The sequence below is a fragment of the Bos taurus genome, chromosome 17 (genome assembly GCF_002263795.3).
Source record: "Bos taurus isolate L1 Dominette 01449 registration number 42190680 breed Hereford chromosome 17, ARS-UCD2.0, whole genome shotgun sequence".
In the NCBI taxonomy this organism is placed as follows: Eukaryota; Metazoa; Chordata; class Mammalia; order Artiodactyla; family Bovidae; genus Bos; species Bos taurus.
Window position 1 is genome coordinate 36,964,732 of NC_037344.1, and position 22,828 is coordinate 36,987,559.

The window sequence follows — 22,828 nt, forward strand, 5'->3', positions numbered from 1 at the left end:
TATGCCTAGCATTGAATTTTTTATACATATAATTACTGTTTGTTTAACTTTTTAAGGAACTGCTGAACTGTGATCCAAAGTATATGCACAATTCTCATCAGCAAAGTCTGAAGCTTCCTGTTTTTCTACACCCTTACAAAATTGTTACTATCCATCTTTTTAATTTTAGCCATTCTAATAAGTTTGAAGTTGTATCTCATCGAGATTTTTATTTGCATTTCCCTAGTGACTAATGATGCCAGATTTTTTTAATTATGTGCTTATTGCTCATTTGTAAATCTTCCTTGAGACATACTATTCAAATCCTTTATCCATTGTTTTGATTTGATTAGGTGTCTTATTAATGTTCAGTTATAAAGTTCTTTACATATTCTGGATACAAGATTCTTATCAAACAAATAATTCAAAAATATTTTCTGCTTCTCTGAAGGGTATTTTTTAACTTTTTGAATAGTGTCCTTAGCAAACAGAAGTTTTTTTTTTTAATTATTATTATTAATTTTGTTAAAGTTTAATGTATCTATTTTTCTTTACTTTGCTTATGTGGTTACTGCAATCTTTGCTCAGGTACCTAGAGGTGAGCTAATTACTGATAGAGACTTAATTAAAAGCTTTGAATCAATATATGTTCCAGACTTTGTCATGATGCTCTTTTTTTTTTTTTTTATTGGAGGTAAATTGCTTTACTATGTTCTATTGGTTTCTGCCATACAGCAAAACAAATAAGCCATCAGTTCAGTTCAGTCACTCAGTCATGTCCAACTCTTTGCGACCCCATGAATCGCAGCACGCCAGGCCTCCCTGTTCATCACGAACTCCCGGAGTTCACACAGACTCATGTCCATCGAGTCAATGATGCCATCCAGCCATCTCAGCCTCTGTCGTCCCCTTCTCCTCCTGCCCCCAATCCCTCCCAGCATCAGAGTCTTTTCCAATGAGTCAACTCTTCGCATGAGGTGGCCAAAGTACTGGAGTTTCAGCTTTAGCATCATTCCTTCCAAAGAAATCCCAGAGCCGATCTCCTTCAGAATGGACTGCTTGGATCTCCTTGCAGTCCAAGGGACTCTCAAGAGTCTTCTCCAACATCACAGTTCAAAAGCATTAATTCTTCAGTGCTTAGCCATCTTCACAGTCCAACTTTCACGTCCATACATGACCACAGGAAAAACCATAGCCTTGACTAGATGAACCTTTGTTGGTAAAGTAATGTCTCTGCTTTTGAATATGCTATCTAGGTTGGTCATAACTGTCCTTCCAAGGAGTAAGCGTCTTTTAATTTCATGGCTGCAGTCACCATCTGCAGTGATTTTGGGGCCCAGAAAAATAAAGTCTGACACTGTTTCCACTGTTTCCCCATCTATTTCCCATGAAGTGATGGGACTGGATGCTATGATCTTCATTTTCTGAATGTTGAGCTTTAAGCCAACTTTTTCACTCTCCGCTTTCACCTGCATCAAGAGGCTTTTTACTTCCTCTTCACTTTCTGCCATAAGAGTGGTGTCATCTGCATATCTGAGGTTATTGATATTTCTCCTGGCAATCTTGATTCCAGCTTGTGTTACTTCCAGTCCAGCGTTTCTCATGATGTACTCTGCATATAAGTTAAATAAACAGGGTGACAATATACAGCCTTGACGTACTCCTTTTCCTATTTGGAACCAGTCTGGTGTTCCATGTCCAGTTCTAACTGTTGCTTCCTGACCTGCATACAGATTTCTCAAGAGGCAGGTCAGGTGGTGTGGTATTCCCATCTCTTTCAGAATTTTCCACAGTTTATTGTGATCCACACAGTCAAAGGCTTTGGCATAGTCAAGAAAGCAGAAATCGATGTTTTTCTGGAACTCTCTTGCTTTCTCCATGATCCAGTGGATGTTGGCAATTTGATCTCTGGTTCCTCTGCCTTTTCTAAACCAGCTTGAACATCAGGAAGTTCATGGTTCACATATTGCTGAAGCCTGGCTTGGAGAATTTTGAGCATTACTTTACGTGTGTGAGATGAGTGCAATTGTGCGGTAGTTTGAGCATTCTTTGGCATTGCCTTTCTTTGGGATTGGAATAAAAACTGACCTTTTCAAGTCCTGTGGCCTTTGCTGAGTTTTCCAAATTTGCTGGCATATTGAGTGCAGCACTTTCACAGCATCATCTTTTAGGATTTGAAATAGCTCAACTGGAATTCTATCACCTCCACTAGCTTTGTTCATAGTGATGCTTTCTAAGGCCCTCTTGACTTCACATTCCAGGATGTCTGGCTCTAGGTGAGTGATCACACCATTGTGATTATCTTTTTTGTACAGTCCTTCTGTTTATTCTTGCCACCTCTTCTTAATATCTTCTGCTTTTGTTAGGTCCATACCATTTCTGTCCTTTATTGAGCCCATATTTGCATGAACTGTTACCTTGGTATCTCTAATTTTCTTGAAGAGATCTCTAGTCTTTCCCATTCTGTTGTTTTCCTCTATTTCTTTGCATTGATTGCTGAGGAAGGCTTTCTTATCTCTTCTTGCTATTGTTTGGAACTCTGCATTCAGATGCTTATATCTTTCCTATTTTCCTTTGCTTTTCACTTCTCTTCTTTTCACAGCTTTTGTAAGGCCTCCCCAGACAGCCATTTTGCTGTTTTGAATTTCTTTTCCACGGGGATGGTCTTGATCCCTGTCTCCTGTACAATGTCACAAACCTCATTCCATAGTTCATCAGGCACTCTATCTGTCAGATCTAGGCCCTTAAATCTATTTCTCACTTCCACTGTATAATCATAATGGATTTGATTTAGGTCATACCTGAATGGTCTAGTGGTTTTCCCTACTTTCTTCAATTTCAGTCTGAATTTGGTAATAAGGAGTTCATGATCTGAGCCACAGTCAGCTCCTGGTCTTGTTTTTGTTGACTGTATAGAGCTTCTCCATCTAATTATGCATATATCAACCCCCTCTTGAGCCTCCCTCTTTCCCCCATTCCCTCACTCTGGATCATCACAGGGTATCAGTCTGGGCTCCCTGTATTATACAGCATTTCTCATCAGCTATCTATTTTATACTGTATATATGTCAATCCTATTTTCAACATTCATCCAACTCTCTCCCTCCCCACTGTGTCCACAAGCCCATTCTCTATTCTATCTACATCTCCATTTCTTCCTTGCAAATAGGTTCATCAATACCACTTTTCTAGACTTAATATATGTATATTAATATATGATATTTGTTTTTCTCTTTCTTACCTACTTCATTCTATGTAACTATTTTAGGTTCATCTACCTCACTAAAACTGAATCAAATCCATTCTTTTTTATGGCTGAGTAGTATTTCATTGTATATATGTAACACATCTTCTTTATCCATTCATCTGTCAATGGACATCTAGGTTTTCATGTCCTAGCTATTGTAAATAATGTTGCTATGAACACTGAAATACATGTATCAGTTTCAATTATGGTTTTCTCAGGGTATATGCTCGAGAAGGAAATGGCAACCCACTCCAATGTTCTTGCCTGGAGAATCCCAGGGATGGGGGAACCTGGTGGGCTGCTGTCTATGGGGTCGCATAGAGTCGGACACAACTGAAGTGACTTGGCAGCAGGGTTTATGCAGAGTAGTAGAAACAATATTTCATATGGTAGTTTTATTCCTAGTTTTTTAAGGAATCTCCATATTGTTCTCCGTAGTAACTGAATTAACATTCCTCCCAACAGTGCAAGAGGGGTCCCTTTTCTCCTCATTGTCTTCAGCATTTCTTGTTTGTAGATTTTTTGATGATGGCCATTCACACTGGTGTGAGGTGATACCTCATTGGGTTTTGATTTGCATTACTCTAATAATTAGTGATGTTGAACATCTTTTCCTGTGTTTATTGGCCATCTGAATGTCTTCTTTAGAGAAGTGTCTGTTTAGGTCTTCTGCCCACTTTTTGATTGGGCTGTTTCTTTTTATGATATTGAGCTATGGGATCTGCATATATACTTTGAAGATTAATTCTTTGTCAGTTGTGTGGTTTGCAATTATTTTCTCCTGAATTCTGAGGGTTGTCTTTCATCTCGTTTACTGTTTCCTTTGCTATGCAAAAGCTTTTACATTTAATTAGGTCTTTTTTTTAATTTCCATTACTCTAGGAGGTGGTTCAAAGAGGATCTTGCTGTCATTATGTCAAAGAGTGCACTGCCTATGTTTTCCTCTAAGAGTTTTATAGTTTCTGGCCTTAATATTTAAGTCTTTATATCCATTTTGAGTTTATTTTGTTTATGGAATTGGCAATTGTTCTAGTTTCATTCTTTTACATTTAGCTGTCTAGTTTTCCCAGCACCACTTATTGAAGAGTCTGTCTTTTCTCTAAGGATAAGGTGTCCATAAGTGTGCAGGGTTATCTCTGGGCTTTTTAATCTTATTCCATTAGTCACTATTTCTGTCTTTGTGCCAGGAGTTTTGTAGTATTGTCTGAGGTCAGGTAGGCTGATTCCTCCATCTCCATTTTTCTTTGGCAGATTGCTTTGGCTATTCAGGGTCTTTTGTGTTTCCATACAAATTGTGAACTTGTTTGTTCTAGTTCTGTGAAAAATGCCAGTGGTAGTTTGATAGAGATTTCATTGAGTCTGTAGATTGCTTTGAGTATTATAGTCATTTCACAATATTGACTCTTCCAATACAAAAAACATGGTATATTTCTCCATATGTTTGTGTCACCTTTTATTTGTTTCATCAGTGTCTTAAAGTTTTCTACAAACAAGTCTTTTGTCTCTCTAGGTAGGTTAATTCCTGTATATTATCCTTTTCATTGCAATGGTTAATAGGATTGTTTCCTTAATTTCTCTTTCTGATTTTCATTGTAGTGTATAGGAGTGCAAGAGATATCTGTGTATTAATTTTATATCCTGAAACTTTACTATATTCATTGATTAGCTTTAATAATTTCCTAGTGGCATCTTTAAAGTTTTTTATATATAGTATAATGTCATCTGCAAACCCAGGAGAAGGGAAGGGCTACCAACTCCAGTATTCAGGCCTAGAGAATTCCATGGGGTCTCAAAGAGTCAGACATGACTAAATGACTTTCACTCATCAGCAAACAGTGAGAGTTTTACTTCTTCTTTTTCAATCTGGATTCCTTTTATTTCTTTTTCTTCTCTGATTTCTGTGGTTAGGAAATCTAGAACAATGTTAAATAATGGTGGCAAAAGTGGCACCCTGGTCTTGTTCCTGATCATAGAGGAAATGCTTTCAGGTTTTCAACACTGAGGATAATGTTTGCTGTGGGTTTGTTGTATATGGCCTTTATTATGTAAATGTATGTTGCTGGGAGAAATATCAATAACCTCAGACATGTAAAGAACCTCTTGATGTAAATGAAAGAGGAGAGTGAAAAAGTTGGCTTAAACTCAACATTCAGAAAACTAAAATCATGGCATCTGGTCCCATCACTTCATGGCAAATCAATGGGGAAACAATGGAAACAGTGACAGACTTTATTTTTTTAGGCTCCAAAGTCACTGCAGATGGTGACTGCAGCCATGAAATTAAAAGACACTTACTCCTTGGAAGAAAGGTTATGACTAACCTAGACAGCATATTAAAAAGCAGAGACACTACTTTGCCAACAAAGGTCCGTCTAATCAAGGCTATGGTTTTTCCAGTAGTCATGTATGGATGTGAGAGTTGGAGTATAAAGAAAGCTAAACACCAAAGAACTGATGCGTTTGAACTGTGGTGCTGAAGAAGACTCTTGAAAGTCCCTTGGACTGCAAGGAGATCCAACCAGTCCATCCTAAAAGAAATCAGTCCTGAATATTCATTGGAAGGACTGATGTTGAAGCTGAAACTCCAATACTTTGGCCACCTTATGCAAAGAATTGACTCATTAGAAAAGACCCTGATGCTGGGAAAGATTGAAGGCAGAAGAAGAAGTGAACAGAGGATAAGGTGGTGGATGGCATCACCAACTCAATGGACATGCATTTGAGTAGGCTCTGGGAGTTGGTGATGGACAGGGGAGCCTGGTGTGCTTCAGTCTATGGGGTCACAAAGAATCAGACATGACTGATCGACTGAACTGAATTGATGTTACTTCTACACCTACTTTCTGGAGTTTTGGTGTTTTTGTTGTTGTTTTTGTTTTATTTTGTTTTTCATAAATGTGTGTTGAATATTGTCAAAAAGCTGTCTCTGCATCTTTTGGGGTAATCATACGCTTTTATATTTCAATTTGTTAATACAGTGTTGCACATTGATTGGTTTGTGTATATTGAGGAATTCTTGCATCCCTGGGTTAAAGCCTGCTTGATCATAATGTATGATCCTTTTATTGTTGCTTTCTATTTGCTAGTATTTTTTCAAGATTTTTGCATGTATATTCATCAGTGATATTGACCTGTAATATTCTTTTTTTTATAATATTTTTGACTGGTTTTGTTATCAGGGTGATAGCGGTTTTACAGAATGAGTTTGGGAGTGTTCCTCCTTCTGCAATTTTTCGGAAGAGTTTGAGGACAGGTTTTAGTTCTTTGCTAAATATTTGATAGAATTAATCTGTGAAGACATCTGGCCCTTGGCTTTTGTTTGTCGGAAGTTTTTTGATTATAGTTTCTGTTTCCATTCTTGTGAATCGTCTGTTCATATTTTCTATTTCTTTCCATTTTAGTTTTGAAAAGTTATGCTTTTTAAGAATTTGTCCATTTCTTTATATCGTCCATTTTTTGACACATAGTTGCTCATAGTAGTCTCATGATTCTTTGATTTTGCATTTTCTGTTATAACTTCTTTTTCATTTCTACTTTTACTGATTTGAGTCTTCTCTCTTTTGTTATTGATGAGTCTGGCTAATGGCTGGTCAATTTGTTTATCTTCTTAAAGAACAAGTTTTTAAATTTATTGATCTTTGCTACTTTCCTTCATTTCATTTCCATTTATTCCTGCTCTGATCTTTATATCGTCTTTTCTTCTTCTAATTTTGTTTTTTTCTTTGTTGTTGTTGTTGTTTTTCTTCTTCTTCTTTTTCTAGTTGGTTTATGTGTAAGATTAGGTTGTTTATTTGTTTTCTCTTGTTTCTTGAAATAGGCTTGTATTGCTATAAACTCCCTCTTAACACTGCTTTTAGTGCATCCCATAGGTTTTGAGTTGTGTTTTCATTGTCCTTTGTTTCTAGATATATTTGGATTTCTTCAGTGAACTGTTGATTATTTAGAAATGTATTCTTTAGCCTCCATGTGTTTGTATTTTATACATTTTTTTTCCCTGTAGATGATATTTAATCTTATAGTGTTGTGGTCACAAAAGTTACTTGAAATGATTTCAATTTTTTAAAACTAACCAAGGCATGATTCTACTCTTTTTTTGGATAAAATATCCTAAGGCAATGGCGCACCACTCCAGTATGCTTGCCTGGAAAATCCCATGGACGGAGGAGCCTGGAAGGCTGCAGTCCATGGGGTCGCTGAGGGTCGGACACGACTGAGCGACTTCACTTTCACTTTTCACTTTCATGCATTGGAGAAGGAAGTGGCAACCCACTCCAGTGTTCTTGCCTGGAGAATCCCAGGGACGGGGGAGCCTGGTGGACTGCCATCTATGGGATCGCACAGAGTCGGACACGACTGAAGCGACTTAGCAGCAGCAGCAGCAGCAGATATCAATTAGATCCAACTGATATAACGTGTCATTTAATTCTTGTGTTTCCTCAGTAATTGTCTGTCTCAATGATCTACCCATTTGTATGAGAGGAGTGATAAAGTCCCCACTATTATTGTGCTACTGTCAGTTCTCCCTTTAATAGTTGTTAGCATTTGTCTTATGTATTGTGTTGCTCCTATGTTGGGTGTGTATATACTTGTAATTTTTATATCTTCTTGGGCTAATCCCTTGATCATTATGTAGTATCCAGCACTCTATTTCTATTTTACATTATGCAATGAATACTTACGCAAGCGTTACAAATCTGTCTAAGCCTTTGCTCTCCCTGTGTAGGGCCTCAAGCTTAGACAGAGATGAGAAATTATGTATTCTTTCTTACTCCTAAAATGTAAAGAAAGTCTACATTTTCTAGTTGTACACATAGTCTTGCACATTTCTGTGGGCTTCTAGATTCCTGGAATATGCAGATATTTTCAAACCCCTTTGTGGACACCTTCCTGTTTTCGTTTTTAACAGTTTTGATGTTCTTGTTATCTCCATTGCATATCTCTGCCATAGGAAGCTGTAATGTTATACAAATGCTGATGTTTCTCTTCAAAAACTAGCCTTAGGTGCAGGACTATTTACAGAGACTCAGCTCCAAGTCTTGCTCACAGAAAAGGTCATTAAAATGGAAATATTCAGGGAACTGCTACATAGGTTAGATTGTGGTGATTTTCTGAGGATGGGATCTTGGAGCAGTTTTAAATAGGTTCTTCCCCACTCTGAGGTCTGAGGTATGGTGGTTTTCACTGCTAGTCAAATCACAAAGTTGGTGGTCCAAGGCTTCTATGTAGCTGTGAAGAGAGGGAAACTATCAGCCTCACTGTTCTTTTTGAGAAGCAGTCACTTTTTCCAGTAAATGCTCTGAGGGCTGGTGAAAGCCCTTGTCTATTCCAAAGTTCTGAAAATTTTGATTGAGAATAATTTTTGCCGGTATATTCATTGCCTTTATGAAAGCAAAGCTTTTTTCATCTTTACTGTTTCAGAGGTGTTTCTTGAATTTGATTTTGACAAGAAATGCAAGATTATTTGTTCTTTTTTAATGGTTATGCACATTTCCTCATAAATTTGAAAGGCCACAGTCATTTATGTCTAATGTACTGATTGTTCCCAGGAGGCTTGAAAAAGTCGTGATCTATTCATATGGCTATAAATTCCATCTCTGAGACCACACTGCTTTAATATTTTTTCCTGGGTAAATATATAATTAAAGGGTATAAACATTGCAATTGTGAAGCATGTAGTTAACAGCTGTTTGTTTTAGTTATAAATAAGAAAAAACATTGTAGGCCTTTATTAATTAAAATGTAAGCTGAATTAGAAAAATATGTAAAAATTCAGTTATTTTATATAAGCTCATATATTTCAAATGAATACCAAGAAGTTATACTTTTTTAAAAGAACTTAATTTGAGATAAGTAATTATAGCCCATCAAGTCTTCCAAGTTTATTGAACTAACCAACCACTAACAGTGGTCATTTCCATAATTTAAATATATTAATTTACTTATTCTTAAGTATACATTTTTAAAATGTGAACTGATAAAATACATTTTAAGGACAAATGGCTAATTCTATTTAATTTTGCCTTTTTTCTATAGGACTTTGGAGATGATGGGTCCTTGTATATAACCAAAGTCACCACAACTCACATGGGGAATTACACCTGCTATGCAGAGGGCTATGAAAACATCTATCAGACTCACATCTTCCAAGTGAATGGTAAGAAATGTGGGATTATTTTAATTGTTTTTTCTTCAGTAGATATTCAAAGATCATCCCAAATGACTAAGAAAGGCCAGTACTTTGGCCACCTATGGGAAGAACTGACTCATTGGAAAAGATCCTGATACTGGGAAAGATTGAAGGTAGGAGGAGAAGGGGGCCACAGAGGATGAGACAGTTGGATGGCATCACTGACTCCATGGACATGAGTTTGAGTAAACTCCAGGAGTTGGTGATAGACAGGGAGGCCTGGCGCGCTGCAGTCCACAGGGTCACAAAGAGTCAGACACAACTGAGTGACTGAACTGAACTGAACTGAGTTTTATCATTTCAATAATCAATTTAATTGCTATGAGCATTGGCCAAGTAGGCTGATAGCAATTTTATAATCAGTGCTTTATTTTATTTATGACAATTCAAATTTTACTTAGTTGAATTGATGATATAGAATTGCATATATGATTCATTAATACACACTAATTATTTCCCATGCAGATATATACATTAATTTACTCTATAGTTTACAAAAAGGAGGCAGAAATTTACTAGGCTTTCTGTAGGAACAGCAAGGTGGCTGGTGTGATTGGTATGAATTAAGAGGAGACTGGCAGGAATGACATTGGAGAGACAGCCTCCAGGCAGATCACATGAATTTCTGTACATAATTAAGAAATTGGATTCCTATTCTTATTATAGCCAGAATATCATTATATTATAATATATAATGTGTTATTATATTAAGCATTTATTATTGGAAATGGCATGTTCTGATTTGTTTTAAAATGATTGGAAGCACTGAGATCTGTTTAAAAAAAAAAAAATTAGTAATCTAGAGGAGAGATAAACATGGCTTAAGATTGAGTGTTAATGATGAAGAGGTAAAAAGTGGCCAGATTGGGGATATATTTTGAAAGTAGATTTGAAGAATGGCTTGTGAATATGAGAAAAAGAGAGCTTTACAAAGAATGAACCCAAGGAATTTGAAGGAAGCATTTAGATCTATGGTCATAACGTCAATTGCAATGGGGAAGAAGCATGTTTGGAGACTGAGTAAGATTAATGTTTTTTGTTTGTTTGTTTGTTTATTTGTTTCAACACATTAACTTCTATACAATTATCCAGATAGAAGTCAAGTATGCAGTTTAGTATGTAAGTCCGAAGATCAGAATGACAGCACAAAGTTGAATATTTCGATAATATCAGTGTGCATAGACTGGATTTAAAGTCTTAAATTGGAGCTTGATGAAGTCATTTTAGAATAAGTATAGTTGGATTTGAAGTCAGAGAACTGAGCCTTGGAGCTGAGGCTAACAATTGGAGAAACAAAGACTTAGAATGAACACCCTATGTAGGAAAAATATGTCCTAGAAATCAAGAAAATATTGGAAAAAAAAATGTTTGAAAAGGTTAGAGAGCTTATGGTTTTGTTACCAGATCCCTATAGACCTCAATCCTGCTGCCTTGGTTGGGGAGGGTTTATATTCTGGTCTGCTAAAGCAGAAAATAATGAAACCAAACCTGAGATTGAGAAAACACAGGCTGTATTCAGTGGCCAAAGAATGGAAAAGTGGGAACTAAGATCATACATCAACTTCCTGCCCACCTAATGAAGGAATTTAATTTTAAAGAGTAAAGACAAAAGAAGGAAGACTGCGGTGAACGATGAGAAAACATTTGCATTAGAAAGGCAATGCCAAAGAATGCTCAAACTACCGCACAATTGCACTCATCTCACACGCTAGTAAAGTCATGCTCAGAATTCTCCAAGCCAGGCTTCAGCAATATGTGAACCGTGAACTTCCTGATGTTCAAGCTGGTTTGGGAAAGGCAGAGGAACCAGAGATCAAATTGCCAACATCCACTGGATCATCGAAAAAGCAAGAGAGTTCCAGAAAAACATCTATTTCTGCTTTCTTGACTATGCCAAAGCCTTTGACTGTGTGGATCACAATAAACTGTGGAAAATTCTGAAAGAGATGGGAATACCACACCACCTGACCTGCCTCTTGAGAAATCTGTATACAGGTCAGGAAGCAACAGTTAGAACTGGACATGGAACAACAAACTGGTTCCAAATAGGAAAAGGAGTACGTCAAGGCTGTATATTGTCACCCTGTTTATTTAACTTATATGCAGAGTACATCATGAGAAACACTGGACTGGAAGAAACACAAGCTGGAATCAAGATTGCCGGGAGAAATATCAATACCTCAGATATGTAGATGACACCACTCTTATGGCAGAAAGTGAAGAGAAACTCAAAAGCCTCTTGATGAAAGTGAAAGAGGAGAGTTGAAAAAGTTGGCTTAAAGCTCAACATTCAGAAAACGAAGATCATGGCATATGGTCCCATCACTTCATGGGAAATAGATGGGGAAACAGTGGAAACAGTGTCAGACTTTATTTTGGGGGGCTCCAAAATCACTGCAGATGGTGATTGCAGCCATGAAATTAAAAGACACTTACTCCTTGGAAGGACAGTTATGACCAACCTAGATAGCATATTGAAAAGCAGAGACATTACTTTGCCAACAAAGCTCCTTCTAGTCAAGGCTATGGTTTTTCCAGTAGTCATGTATGGATGTGAGAGTTGGACTGTGAAGAAGGCTGAGCACCGAAGAATTGATTCTTTTGAACTGTGATGTTGGAGAAGACTCTTGAGAGTCCCTTGGACTGCAAGGAGATCCAACCAGTCCATTCTGAAGGAGATCAGCCCTGGGATTTCTTTGGAAGGAATGATGCTAAAGCTGAAACTCCAGTACTTTGGCCACCTCATGCGAAGAGTTGACTCATTGGAAAAGACTCTGATGCTGGGAGGGATTGGGGGCAGGAGGAGAAGGGGACGACAGAGGATGAGATGGCTGGATGGCATCACTGACTCGATGGAAGTAAGTCTGAGTGAACTCTGGGAGTTGGTGATGGACAGGGAGGCCTGGCATGCTGCGATTCATGGGGTCGCAATCTCTTTAACAAGTGGTGCTGGGAAAACTGGTCAACCACTTGTAAAAGAATGAAACTAGAGCACTTTCTAACACCATACACAAGAATAAACTCAAAATGGGTTAAAGATCCAAACGTAAGACCAGAAACTATACAACTCATAGAGGAGAACATAGGCAAAACACTCTCTGACATACATCACAGCAGGATCCTCTATGACCCACCTCCCAGAATATTGGTAATAAAAGCAAAAATAAACAAATGGGACCTAAGTAAACTTAAAAGCTTCTGCACAACAAAGGAAACTATAAGCAAGGTGAAAAGACAGCCTTCAGAATGGGAGAAAATAATAGCAAATGAAGCAACTGACAAACAACTAATCTCAAAAATATACAAGCAACTCCTACAGCTCAATTCCAGAAAAATAAATGACCCAATCAAAAAATGGGCCAAAGAACTAAGTAGACATTTCTCCAAAGAAGACATACAGATGGCTAACAAACACATGAAAAGATGCTCAACATCACTCATTATCAGAGAAATGCAAATCAAAACCACTATGAGGTACCATTTCACACCAGTCAGAATGGTTGCGATCCAAAAGTCTACAAGCAATAAGTGCTGGAGATGGTGTGGAGCAAAGGGAACCCTCTTACACTGTTGGTGGGAATGCAAACTAGTACAGCCACTATATAGAACAGTGTGGAGATTCCTTAAAAAACTGGAACTAGAACTGCCTCATGATCCAGCAATCCCACTGCTGGGCATACACACTGAGGAAACCAGAATTGAAAGAGACAAGTGTATCCCAATGTTCATCGCAGCACTGTTTATAATAGCCAGGACATGGAAGCAACCTAGATGCCCATCAGCAGATGAATGGATAAGAAAGCTGTGGTACATAGACACAATGGAGTATTACTCAGCCATTAAAAAGAATACATTTGAATCAGTTCTAATGAGGTGGATGAAACTGGAGCCTATTATACTGAGTGAAGTAAGCCAGAAAGAAAAACACCAATACAGTATACTAACGCATATATCTGGAATTTAGAAAGATGGTAACAATAACCCTGTACACGAGACAGCAAAAGAGACACTGATGTGTAGAACAGTCTTTTGGACTCTTTGGGAGAGGGAGAGGGTGGGATGATTTGGGAGAATGGCATTGAAGTATGTATAATATCATATATGGAACAAGTCGCCAGTCCAGGCCCGATGCAAGATACTGGATGCTTGGGGCTGGTGCACTGGGACGACCCAGAGGGATGGTATGGGGAGGGAGGAGGGAGGAGGGTGAAGGATGGGGAACACATGTATACCTGTGGCGGATTCATTTTGATATTTGGCAAAACCAATACAATATTGTAAAATTTAAAAATAAAATTAAATTAAAAATAAAATCAGTGTATAATAAGACTCAGGGTCTGTGGGAGGTCACATTTGTTTCTAACTTGTCTAAGTTTTTTCCATTTGTTTTTTGTTTGTTTGTTTGTAACATCCTTTCTTATCTCTGGGCCCTTTAACTTAAAGATTTATGTTAAATAAATCTTTTTAAAGCTGGAGGTTGGTGGGTTTTCATCAAAGACTTGGAATGACTCTGGCAATAGTTTGACTATTGTTGGCACTCCACAGAAGCAGATTTAGACCTTGGTTTCTGGGGCAAACCCAGTTGTCAACTAGACATGGGTTAAGGCTTAGAAATGGACTTTCAAGGAAAACAGTGAAGAAAGCAGACAGAATATGAAGGAAATGAAGCATGCTTGTTCCCAGTGGTCTCAGATGTTTAGAGTAGGATATTCAGAGATAGCAACTATTCTGGAGGGCACACAATCTTGGGAAAACAAGTGTGTGGGGGAATTGTTTGCTATGTGGGTGCTGCATCCATGGTGAAATGGTTGTTATAGCAAGTTTGGCTGTTGCCTCCCTCTTCGTTGTAATTTTTACAGGCTAGTAGATGAATTGTCAAGACTGATGCATTGTGCTTTTTTTTTTTTGAGTGTGTATATATATATATATATGTATATATATATATATATATATATATGTATATATATATATGTATTAGGGAGAAACATTCTCCAATTTTGTTCTTGGCTAACCATTCATTCCCTGGTGACTCAGTGGTAAAGAATCCACCTGCCAATGTAGGAGACATGGGTTCTATCCCTGGGTTGGGAAGATCCCCTGGAGGAGGAAATGGCAAACCAAGCCAGTATTCTTGCCTGGAAAATCCCATGGAGAAAGGAGCCTGGCAGGATGCAGTCCATGGGGTTGCCAAAAAGTCGGATAAGTCTTAGCAACTAGACAACAACACTAAATAATCTTTTTTATTTAGAGCATCCTTACTTTCAGGCCTTGTTTGTCCAGTCTAAGTAGCAGCTGTGTAAGAACTCTTGCTAGTTTGTTGAGCAGTGCATGGTACATGTTCTAAGTGCATCAGGATAACAGGAAAAAGTATCAAAAATATAGAACTGGAGTTTCACCAGCATCCTGTAGAAGTTTGATTTAAAATCTTCATTTTGATGAGCTTCTCAAGTCATTGTGATGTAAAGCATGAGAACTATTCTGAATGGCTGCTCTTTCAAGTGTCTGCTTCCCATTCACATCTGATGTAGGGTTTTTACATAACTCACTCATTTGCCATGCTCCAGCTGGGAAGCCCAGGAAGAAGGTTTTTGAGCCAAATGGCAGGCATTTGTGTCATAAAATGTGCCCTGAGAGGTTCTGGGGAAATGAAGTATTCTGATTTCATCCCTCCTGTGGATGAACTATTTACTCTGAACTCAGATTTTTTTCTGAAGATGGAATACAAGAATAAAGGAATAATGAGGTCTCAGAAACACTGTGAAATTTCAGCCATTATTAGGCTTAGCATTACAAATTCAATATTAGCAGTGATTACCTTGATTGAGCACTAAGGTTTTCCTTTTTCAGGGAACAAAGATTCCTAAACTTGGGACTAAAACTAGTCGTTTCCTATTTTCTCCTACTACACTTAACCTGCTTTAAAATTCTTGGTATAAATGTTTTCATGAAAGGATGGGGTTTGCAAAGAGAAGCAATGATATTATATAGATTGAAAGGGAACAGAGAGAAAACTGTGCCTTGACTGGAGAGTGATGTAAGATTAGGAGAAGGAATTTTATTAAAAAATTGCAGATGTGATTATCTTTTATGTTGATGTAAGTAATCCAATAAAAATTAAAAGTAGCTTATATCAGAGAAGAAGAGGAAAATTATAGTAATCAAATATTTAAAAGTTGATATAATCTAGTACACAAACGGAAGAGTTGTTCTTTGAAATATTGGCAGTTAATCTCTTTAAACCAGGAGGAAGACACTGGGAAAGATGCTCAGAGAGGGAGCATGAGAAAATTTTCTTTGCATTGCTTGGATTATTTCATGACATGAGGAATACCAACTATTGAGGATGCAGAGTTGAGAGCTTTAGTGCTTTGAGGAGAAGAGAGGTATGTAGGAAGGACCATGAAAATAGCAGTATGCAGTTGGAATGTTGTTCAGACCTTTGGGTATCCTTGAGATGATAAATGTTGATATGTTTTTCTTCTGCTGTGGTTGGTTGTACATTTGCAATCATAGAGAGAAGAGATTTGGATTTAACCAACATTTTACTTTGTCAGGTGAGTAGGTGGGAGAGAGATAGGTACTAGAAATTTAAGTAAGTTGTTAAAGAATGATTATAGTGATGGACCGCAGAATAAATGATAAGGTAAGGAAGTGATAGGTAAGAAAATAGGTGAGAACATGAGAAAAGAGAAACAAATTGAAAAATTAACTGGGATATCCACCTTGGTCAAATACTACTAGTACAGGGCACACAAGAGAAAGAAATGTAAAACCTTCACTCAGAACATCTTTTTAAGGTATCTGGCAATTTCTGTCTATTAAAAATACACTTCTTTAGGTCAAGCATATATAAAGGAGTATATGGACCATTAAAATGTGATAGATGTTTAGACAACCAGATGTTTAGATCTAACTTTCCAGTTCTGGCCTTAGCTGAGAGGGGAAAAAATGAAGTGTAGACTACCATTATTTCATCAAATTCAACCACAACTGACTAAGAAGAAGAAAACCCCCTTGTTCTACTGCATTTTCTATCAACTAGGGAAGCCAATAAGTATATTTCAAGAATCATTTTTTCATATTTAAGCTTATTTGAATAAGTAAAAATGCTGGGTAGAAAATGTCTTATGCATGTATTGGTAATAGATTATCTTCAGCAGCTGTAACAGACACACCAAATAACAGAGGCTCGAGGGAGATACCAATGTGGTTTTCTTATGCATAAAAGAAGTCCAGATGAGGTGGTTCAGGAGGGCAATTCCACAGCGCTGTCACCATGCTATGCTTCCCCTACCTGTGCTTAGCATGTTGTTGCCCTTCTCAATGTTTCCAAGTGGAGGTGAAAATTCTAGTCATCAATTTCACATTTCAAGAAGCAAAAAGGAAGCAAGAGGAAGGAAAATAGTGCCTGATACCAAGAGCCTATTTTTAAAGGAACTTTAAAGAGAGTACCAACAATAACTGCATTGGCTCTCTAAATATAGAGATTGCAAAAGATGTTTCTTTGACATTGGGGTTTTGTCATTCACAACAATGAAGTGTTCAATTATTTAAAAGGAAGGAAGGAAGGAAGGTGAGAATAAATACTGAGTAAGTAACTAGTCCTGTTTATCACAAAGTATGCTGGTATGTCAACATATTATGCAAAAAAATAATAGAATAATAACACTTTATAACTAAATATTTAGAAATGATAAGACTAGTTAAAAATAACAGCCTGCAAGTGATTTGCTAAAATGTGATTTGTCTCTTTTCTTGATGTTTCCCTTTTCTTTATTTTATATTTATATTTGGCATAATAACTTTAAAGGTATGATTTGTGTATAAGTAAATATACTAAAATTGAGGTCACTCAGAACAGTTAAAAGCCAATAACAAAGGAACTGTTGAGAAGGAACTGTGACACTGAAAAATACAATGAACATGCAAGAAAATGCAAATTAGTTAGACAAATAGCACTTTTATGGACCCAATAAATCTCTGAAACTAGTTTAACTCATTTTGCATTTTCCATCCACCTTTTAGAAAAGGTTAAAAAGAACTTTAGAAAATCAGGTTTCCATAGGAAATTTAGCATATCTTAACAGTTTGTCAATTAGTAATAAAAATAAAATATATTATTGATTACCATAAAAACCTCTGCAAATACCACAAGTCATTGGAATTTGTTAAAGAGTGTTTTTGAAGTGCAAAGTCTATTTAAATATCCCAGGGTGCAGGCTAAATAAAAGTCTATCAATAGCCCTTTTTCTTTTCAAACAATACAAAATTAGATTATTGAAATATGAGAGTGCTTCTGTGTCCTTGCCAGAAGAAACATTATGTATAAATCAAAGGAGCTTGACTCTACCAGTGAAATTCATTTCATGCTTTTCTTTTTCTTTTTACATAAAGAGAATAGTCTTTAGATCTTCAGCTTAGGATACAGAATGTATGAAATTTTAAATGTCATTTGGTGTTTACACTACCCTCTGGGCAGAAAGCTCGTCCATATTCAAAATAGACCCATATGTATGCAGTTATTTCTTTCTTGTTTATTGTTGAAGACCTCACACATAATATCAAGTGGATATTTTCCTACTCATGTCAAAAACTTCTGCAAAAAACTGCTGGCTTTATAGAATGTTTATGTAGAACACCCCTCTTTTTCTCCTTCAGAGTTTGGAAACAACACTTGGAGTTAGTTATACAGATATCAAAGCATCACCTTCATTACTGGTAAAGCTTTGTAGATAAAGCAGCTTAAGTCTGGAGCGACAGCGGCCTGCTTTTTCTTGTAGTATGAAATTGGATTTCCTCACCCAGTCTCAGGGAAGCTTCCCAGATAAGTTTTTAGCAAGGACAAAGGAAAGATGGGAATAAAACCTTCCTGTGAGTAGTAAGGCCCAGTAAAGTGAAGTTGCTCAGTCGTGTCCAACTCTTTGGGACCCCGTGGACTGTAGCCTACTAGGCTCTTTTCTCCAAGGGATTCTCCAGGCAAGAATACTGGAGTGGGTTGCCATTTCCTTCTCCAGGGGAGCTTCTCAACCTAGGGATCGAACCCAGATCTCCTGCATTGCAGGCAGACGCTTTAACTTCTGAGCCACCAGGGAAGCAAGGTCGAGTAAGCAGGGAGCAAAAGGCCAAGTTCTTCTCTCTTCTTCCCATTGTGAGTTATCAGAGGATGATGAGAGAGAGGTTTTGAGAGTTACACCAGCTCAGTTATTCTCTAACTATGGTTCCTGGGCAAGCAGCACAAACAACTTATTTTATTTTTAATATTAATTTTTTTTTTTACTTAAATGTAGTTAATTTACATGTTTGTGTTAGTTTCAGGTGTATAGCAAAGTGATTTGCTACTGCTAAGTCACTTCAGTCGTGTCCGACTCTGTGCGACCCCATAGACGGCAGCCCACCAGGCTCCCCCATCCCTGGGATTCTCCAGGCAAGAATACTGGAGTCGGTTGCCATTTCCTTCTCCAATGCATGAAAGTGAAGAGTGAAATTGAAGTCACTCAGTCTTGTCCGACTCTTAGCGACCCCATGGATAGCAGCCTAACAGGCTCCTCCATCCATGGGATTTTCTAAGCAAGAGTACTGGAGTGGGGTGCCATTGCCTTCTCTGATATCAAAGTGATTTACTTATACATAATACATGTGAAAGTGAAACTGAAAGTCACTCAGCCATTTTCGACTCTTTGCAATCCCATGAACTATACAGTCCATGGAATTCTCTAGGCCAGAATACTGAAGTGGGTAGCTTTTCCCTTATCCAGCGGATCTTCCCAACCCAAGGATCAAACCCATGCCTCGTGCATTATAGGCAGATTCGTTAAAGAATATATATATTCTCTTAAAAATGTTTTCCCATTACAGGTTATTTCCAGATATTAAATATAGTTCCACATGCTATACAATAGGATATTGATATTTATATATTTTATACAGAGTAGTGTGCATCCGGTGGTTCAGATGGTAAAGAATCTGCCTGCAATGCAGGAGAGCATGGTTCCATCCCTTGGTTGGGAAGATCCCTTGGCAAAAGGAATGACTAGCCACTCCAGTATTCTTGCCAGGAGAATTCCAAAGACAGAGGAGCCTGGAGGGTTATAGTCCATGAAGTTGCAGAGTCAGACATGACTGAGCAACTAACACTTAACACTAGTGTGCATCAGTTAATCTTAAACTCCTAATTTATCTCTCTCCCCCCTTTCCTCTTTGGTACCCATATTTTTTTTTTTTTTATGTCTGTGAGTCTATTTTTATTTTGTAAATAAGTTTATTAATATAATTTTTTAAAATGCACATTCTCAGGGTGCACTCATACTACTGAATGCCCTGGTCATAGGGTAGGAGGACCTGTGTCAACAAATCCTCCTGATGCTAGTTGGAGAACTACTGCTGCAACAATTTGATTCCCCAGAGACATGTGATACAGGGGTGTGTATCCTTCTTCAGAGTTTCCAGCTTTGTTCTCCTAATTTTGACTTGAAAATAAACATACAGGGAGTGGCTGTTTCTTCAAGGGTTGAGATCAGACATACATGAAGTCAGTCTTCCCCTTAACTTTGATGATGGCTCCAAACCTCACTCCCCCTTCTCAGGTGTGGTGGACATCCCCTGACAGCTGGTCATGCAGGGGTCTTTCTTCCACTCTCTTTAGTTAGGTCTTTACGTGACACAAGAAGCTTTATCAACTGCACTCAGTGCATCCCAGGCGTACCAGGCATGAAATGTCCCCAGGTACAGTCCTTAACCAGTGGGGAACAAGTGTTGATGAGTAGGAAGCCCAGCTTCCAGCTCCTTAGTGGTTCCTGATTTCTCAATTCCTATGGCACTGGAATTGAGCATTTTTTGGTGCTGTTTTGCTTTCCTCTACCTTATTTTTCCTAATCTTTAACTTGTGCTTTCTGGGGTCATTTCCCAGATCAACTATCTGAACTAAGTTCTATTCTCAGAGTGGTTCTTGGGGACGCTCATACCTAAGGATGTCCTTCAGTATTCTTGCCTGGAGAATTCCATTGACAGAGGAACGTGGCAGGCTACAGTCTATGGGGTTGCAAAGAGTCAGACACAACTGAGCAACTATCACTTACTCACTAGCCTAACTACCATTGCTGCCTTTTTGTAGCATCCCTGAGAACTACTGGTGGGTGCTATACATTTTCTTCCAGAAGGCTTTGAAATATAGTAGGACTGTACATTGGGCTTCCCCTGGTAGCTCAGTAGTAAAGAATTTGCCTGCCATGTGGGAGATGTAGGAGAGTTGAGTTAGATCTCTGGGTCAGGGAAATCCCCTGGAGGAGGGCATGGCAACCTACTCCAGTACTCTTGTCTGAAAAACCCCATGGACAGAGGAGCCTGGTGGGCTACAGTCCATGGGGTTGCAAACAGTCAGACATGATTGAAGTAGCTGAACATGGCAGGACAGTACATTAAGCCATTAACTCCAAAGCCTGAAGATTTTTCTCTATTTCCCATGCTACATTATGTCTAGTTATACTGTTCAATAGGGCTCTTCAGAGCTTCTGCAATTAGATTAAATCATGATATCAAGATATTCCAATTATGCAATAGTGAGAACATAGAGATGTTCAAATTTTAATATATAATCTAATTATTAAATTCCCAGAGAGAAGTAATACTTCAAAGATTAAAGTTTCAAAGAAATTAGTCCAAAGTAATTAATATCCAAAATTAAATTCTTATACCCTTGTGACATAAAGTCTAAAGAAAGTCTGAAAGCTTTAAGAACACGTAATATCTGAAGAATCAGGTCCCTCCCTAATTTCTCATTTTGTTTCCTTTAAGTGAAAGAGTTTTTGAAGTTTATAGCTTTGGGAGAAAGTCAACATCTCTATCCTGGGATAATTCTCACTGAATTTAACTGTTCTCTCATACTATATGTTTCAAATGGTTGAATCAGCTCTTTTTTTTTTTCATGATTTTCTTATATTCTGCCTTCTGTTGGAGTTCATATCTTTTAGATTTTTGTTTTTTATCTCAAAATTATTTATTAACTTATTCTGGATTTTCCTGATGGCTCAGTGGTAAAGAATCTGCCTGTAATGCAAGAGCTGCAGGAGTTGAGGGTTTGATCCTTCAGTTGGGAAGATCCCCTGGAGAAGGAAATGGCATCCCAGTTCAGTATTCTTGCCTGAGAAATCCTCTAGACAGAGGAGGCTGGTGGGCTACAGTCCATGGGATTGCAGAGTCAGACATGATTAGTGACTAAACAACAACCACCAAAAACTTCTCAACTGTAGCTCTTTTTTGATTTTTAAGGTGTAACTGAAACGTCTGCTCTCAACATACAGCTTTAATGTATTACTATGTATATTCACATATTTTACCACTTCACATAAAATATAAGAACTTTAACACAGTGTACATCGATCTCTCTCCTTTCCATTCATTGTGGTAACATTGTCAAACATTTTATTTCTACATATGTAATAAACTTCACAATACATTGTATTATTTTTGCTCTAAATAGTCAAATGTCTTTCAAAAATTAAAAGAAAAACAGACTTTTACATTTATCCTTCCTAATCCCCTCATTCTTTCACTTAAATCCAAATTTCTGAACTTTCCTTTAGTTTTCTTTCTAAACTTTTCTTAATGTTTAATCTACTAAACATTATTTAGCCATGTGAAATTCAAATCTGTTCCTGATACTTTTTCTCAGCCATTTTGTTTAAAGACATTTTCATTTTTTCTTCATTAAAGAATGATTTCTACTGGATATTGAGGCATTACACATGTGCCAAGTCACATCAGTCATATCTGACTCTATGTGACTCTGTGGACTGTAGCCTCCCAGGCTCCACTGCCTATGTGATTCTCCAGGTAAGCATACTGGAGGGGGTTGCCATGCCCTTCTCCAGGAAACTTCCCAACCCAGGGATTAAACCCACATCTCTTATGTGTCCTGCATTGACAGGTGGGTTCTTTACCGCTAGCATGACCTGGAAAGCCCAAGGCATTATATAGCTCATCTTTTTTTTTTTTTTTTTGTCTTATTTCAGGGATCACAGTCGTCTGCGGCTGATTTTCAGTATTTGATAACTGTTGTGTATTTTATTTATCTAAGGCAGAGGGCTTAGCTCTTATTAAGTTCCATCAGGATCTTTTATCTTATAAAAATAATTTTAAAGCATGAAAGATTGTATTAGTTAAAGGCAAGTGTCCCATGATCCTCATTTGTAACAATTCTGGAAGTTAGTGGATATGATTAATGTGGACATCATCAAGAAAATATCAAATAAATTTAGAAATTACAAGTAATTGCAAAGAATTTCATCTTTATTCTCAGAGTTCAGTACTTAATTCTGCTAAAAACCATGGCAGGTACTCAGTAGTATATGAATAAAGGAGAATGACCCCCCAAAATGGTTTTTCTTGGTATAATATTTCTCTTTCTATATCAACTACTC

At 37.5% G+C, this 22,828-nt stretch overlaps 1 protein-coding gene across 2 annotated transcripts in view; it reads left to right on the forward strand.

Moving 5' to 3' along the window:
* Positions 1-22,828, forward strand: part of FSTL5 (follistatin like 5) — a 930,240-nt gene that overhangs the window by 703,917 nt on the left and 203,495 nt on the right. For both annotated transcript variants that reach the window (XM_024977492.2, NM_001206863.1), the window contains one exon: positions 9,260-9,380. In XM_024977492.2, coding sequence (XP_024833260.1) covers positions 9,260-9,380 — 121 coding nt within the window. The remainder of the gene's footprint in view (positions 1-9,259; positions 9,381-22,828) is intronic.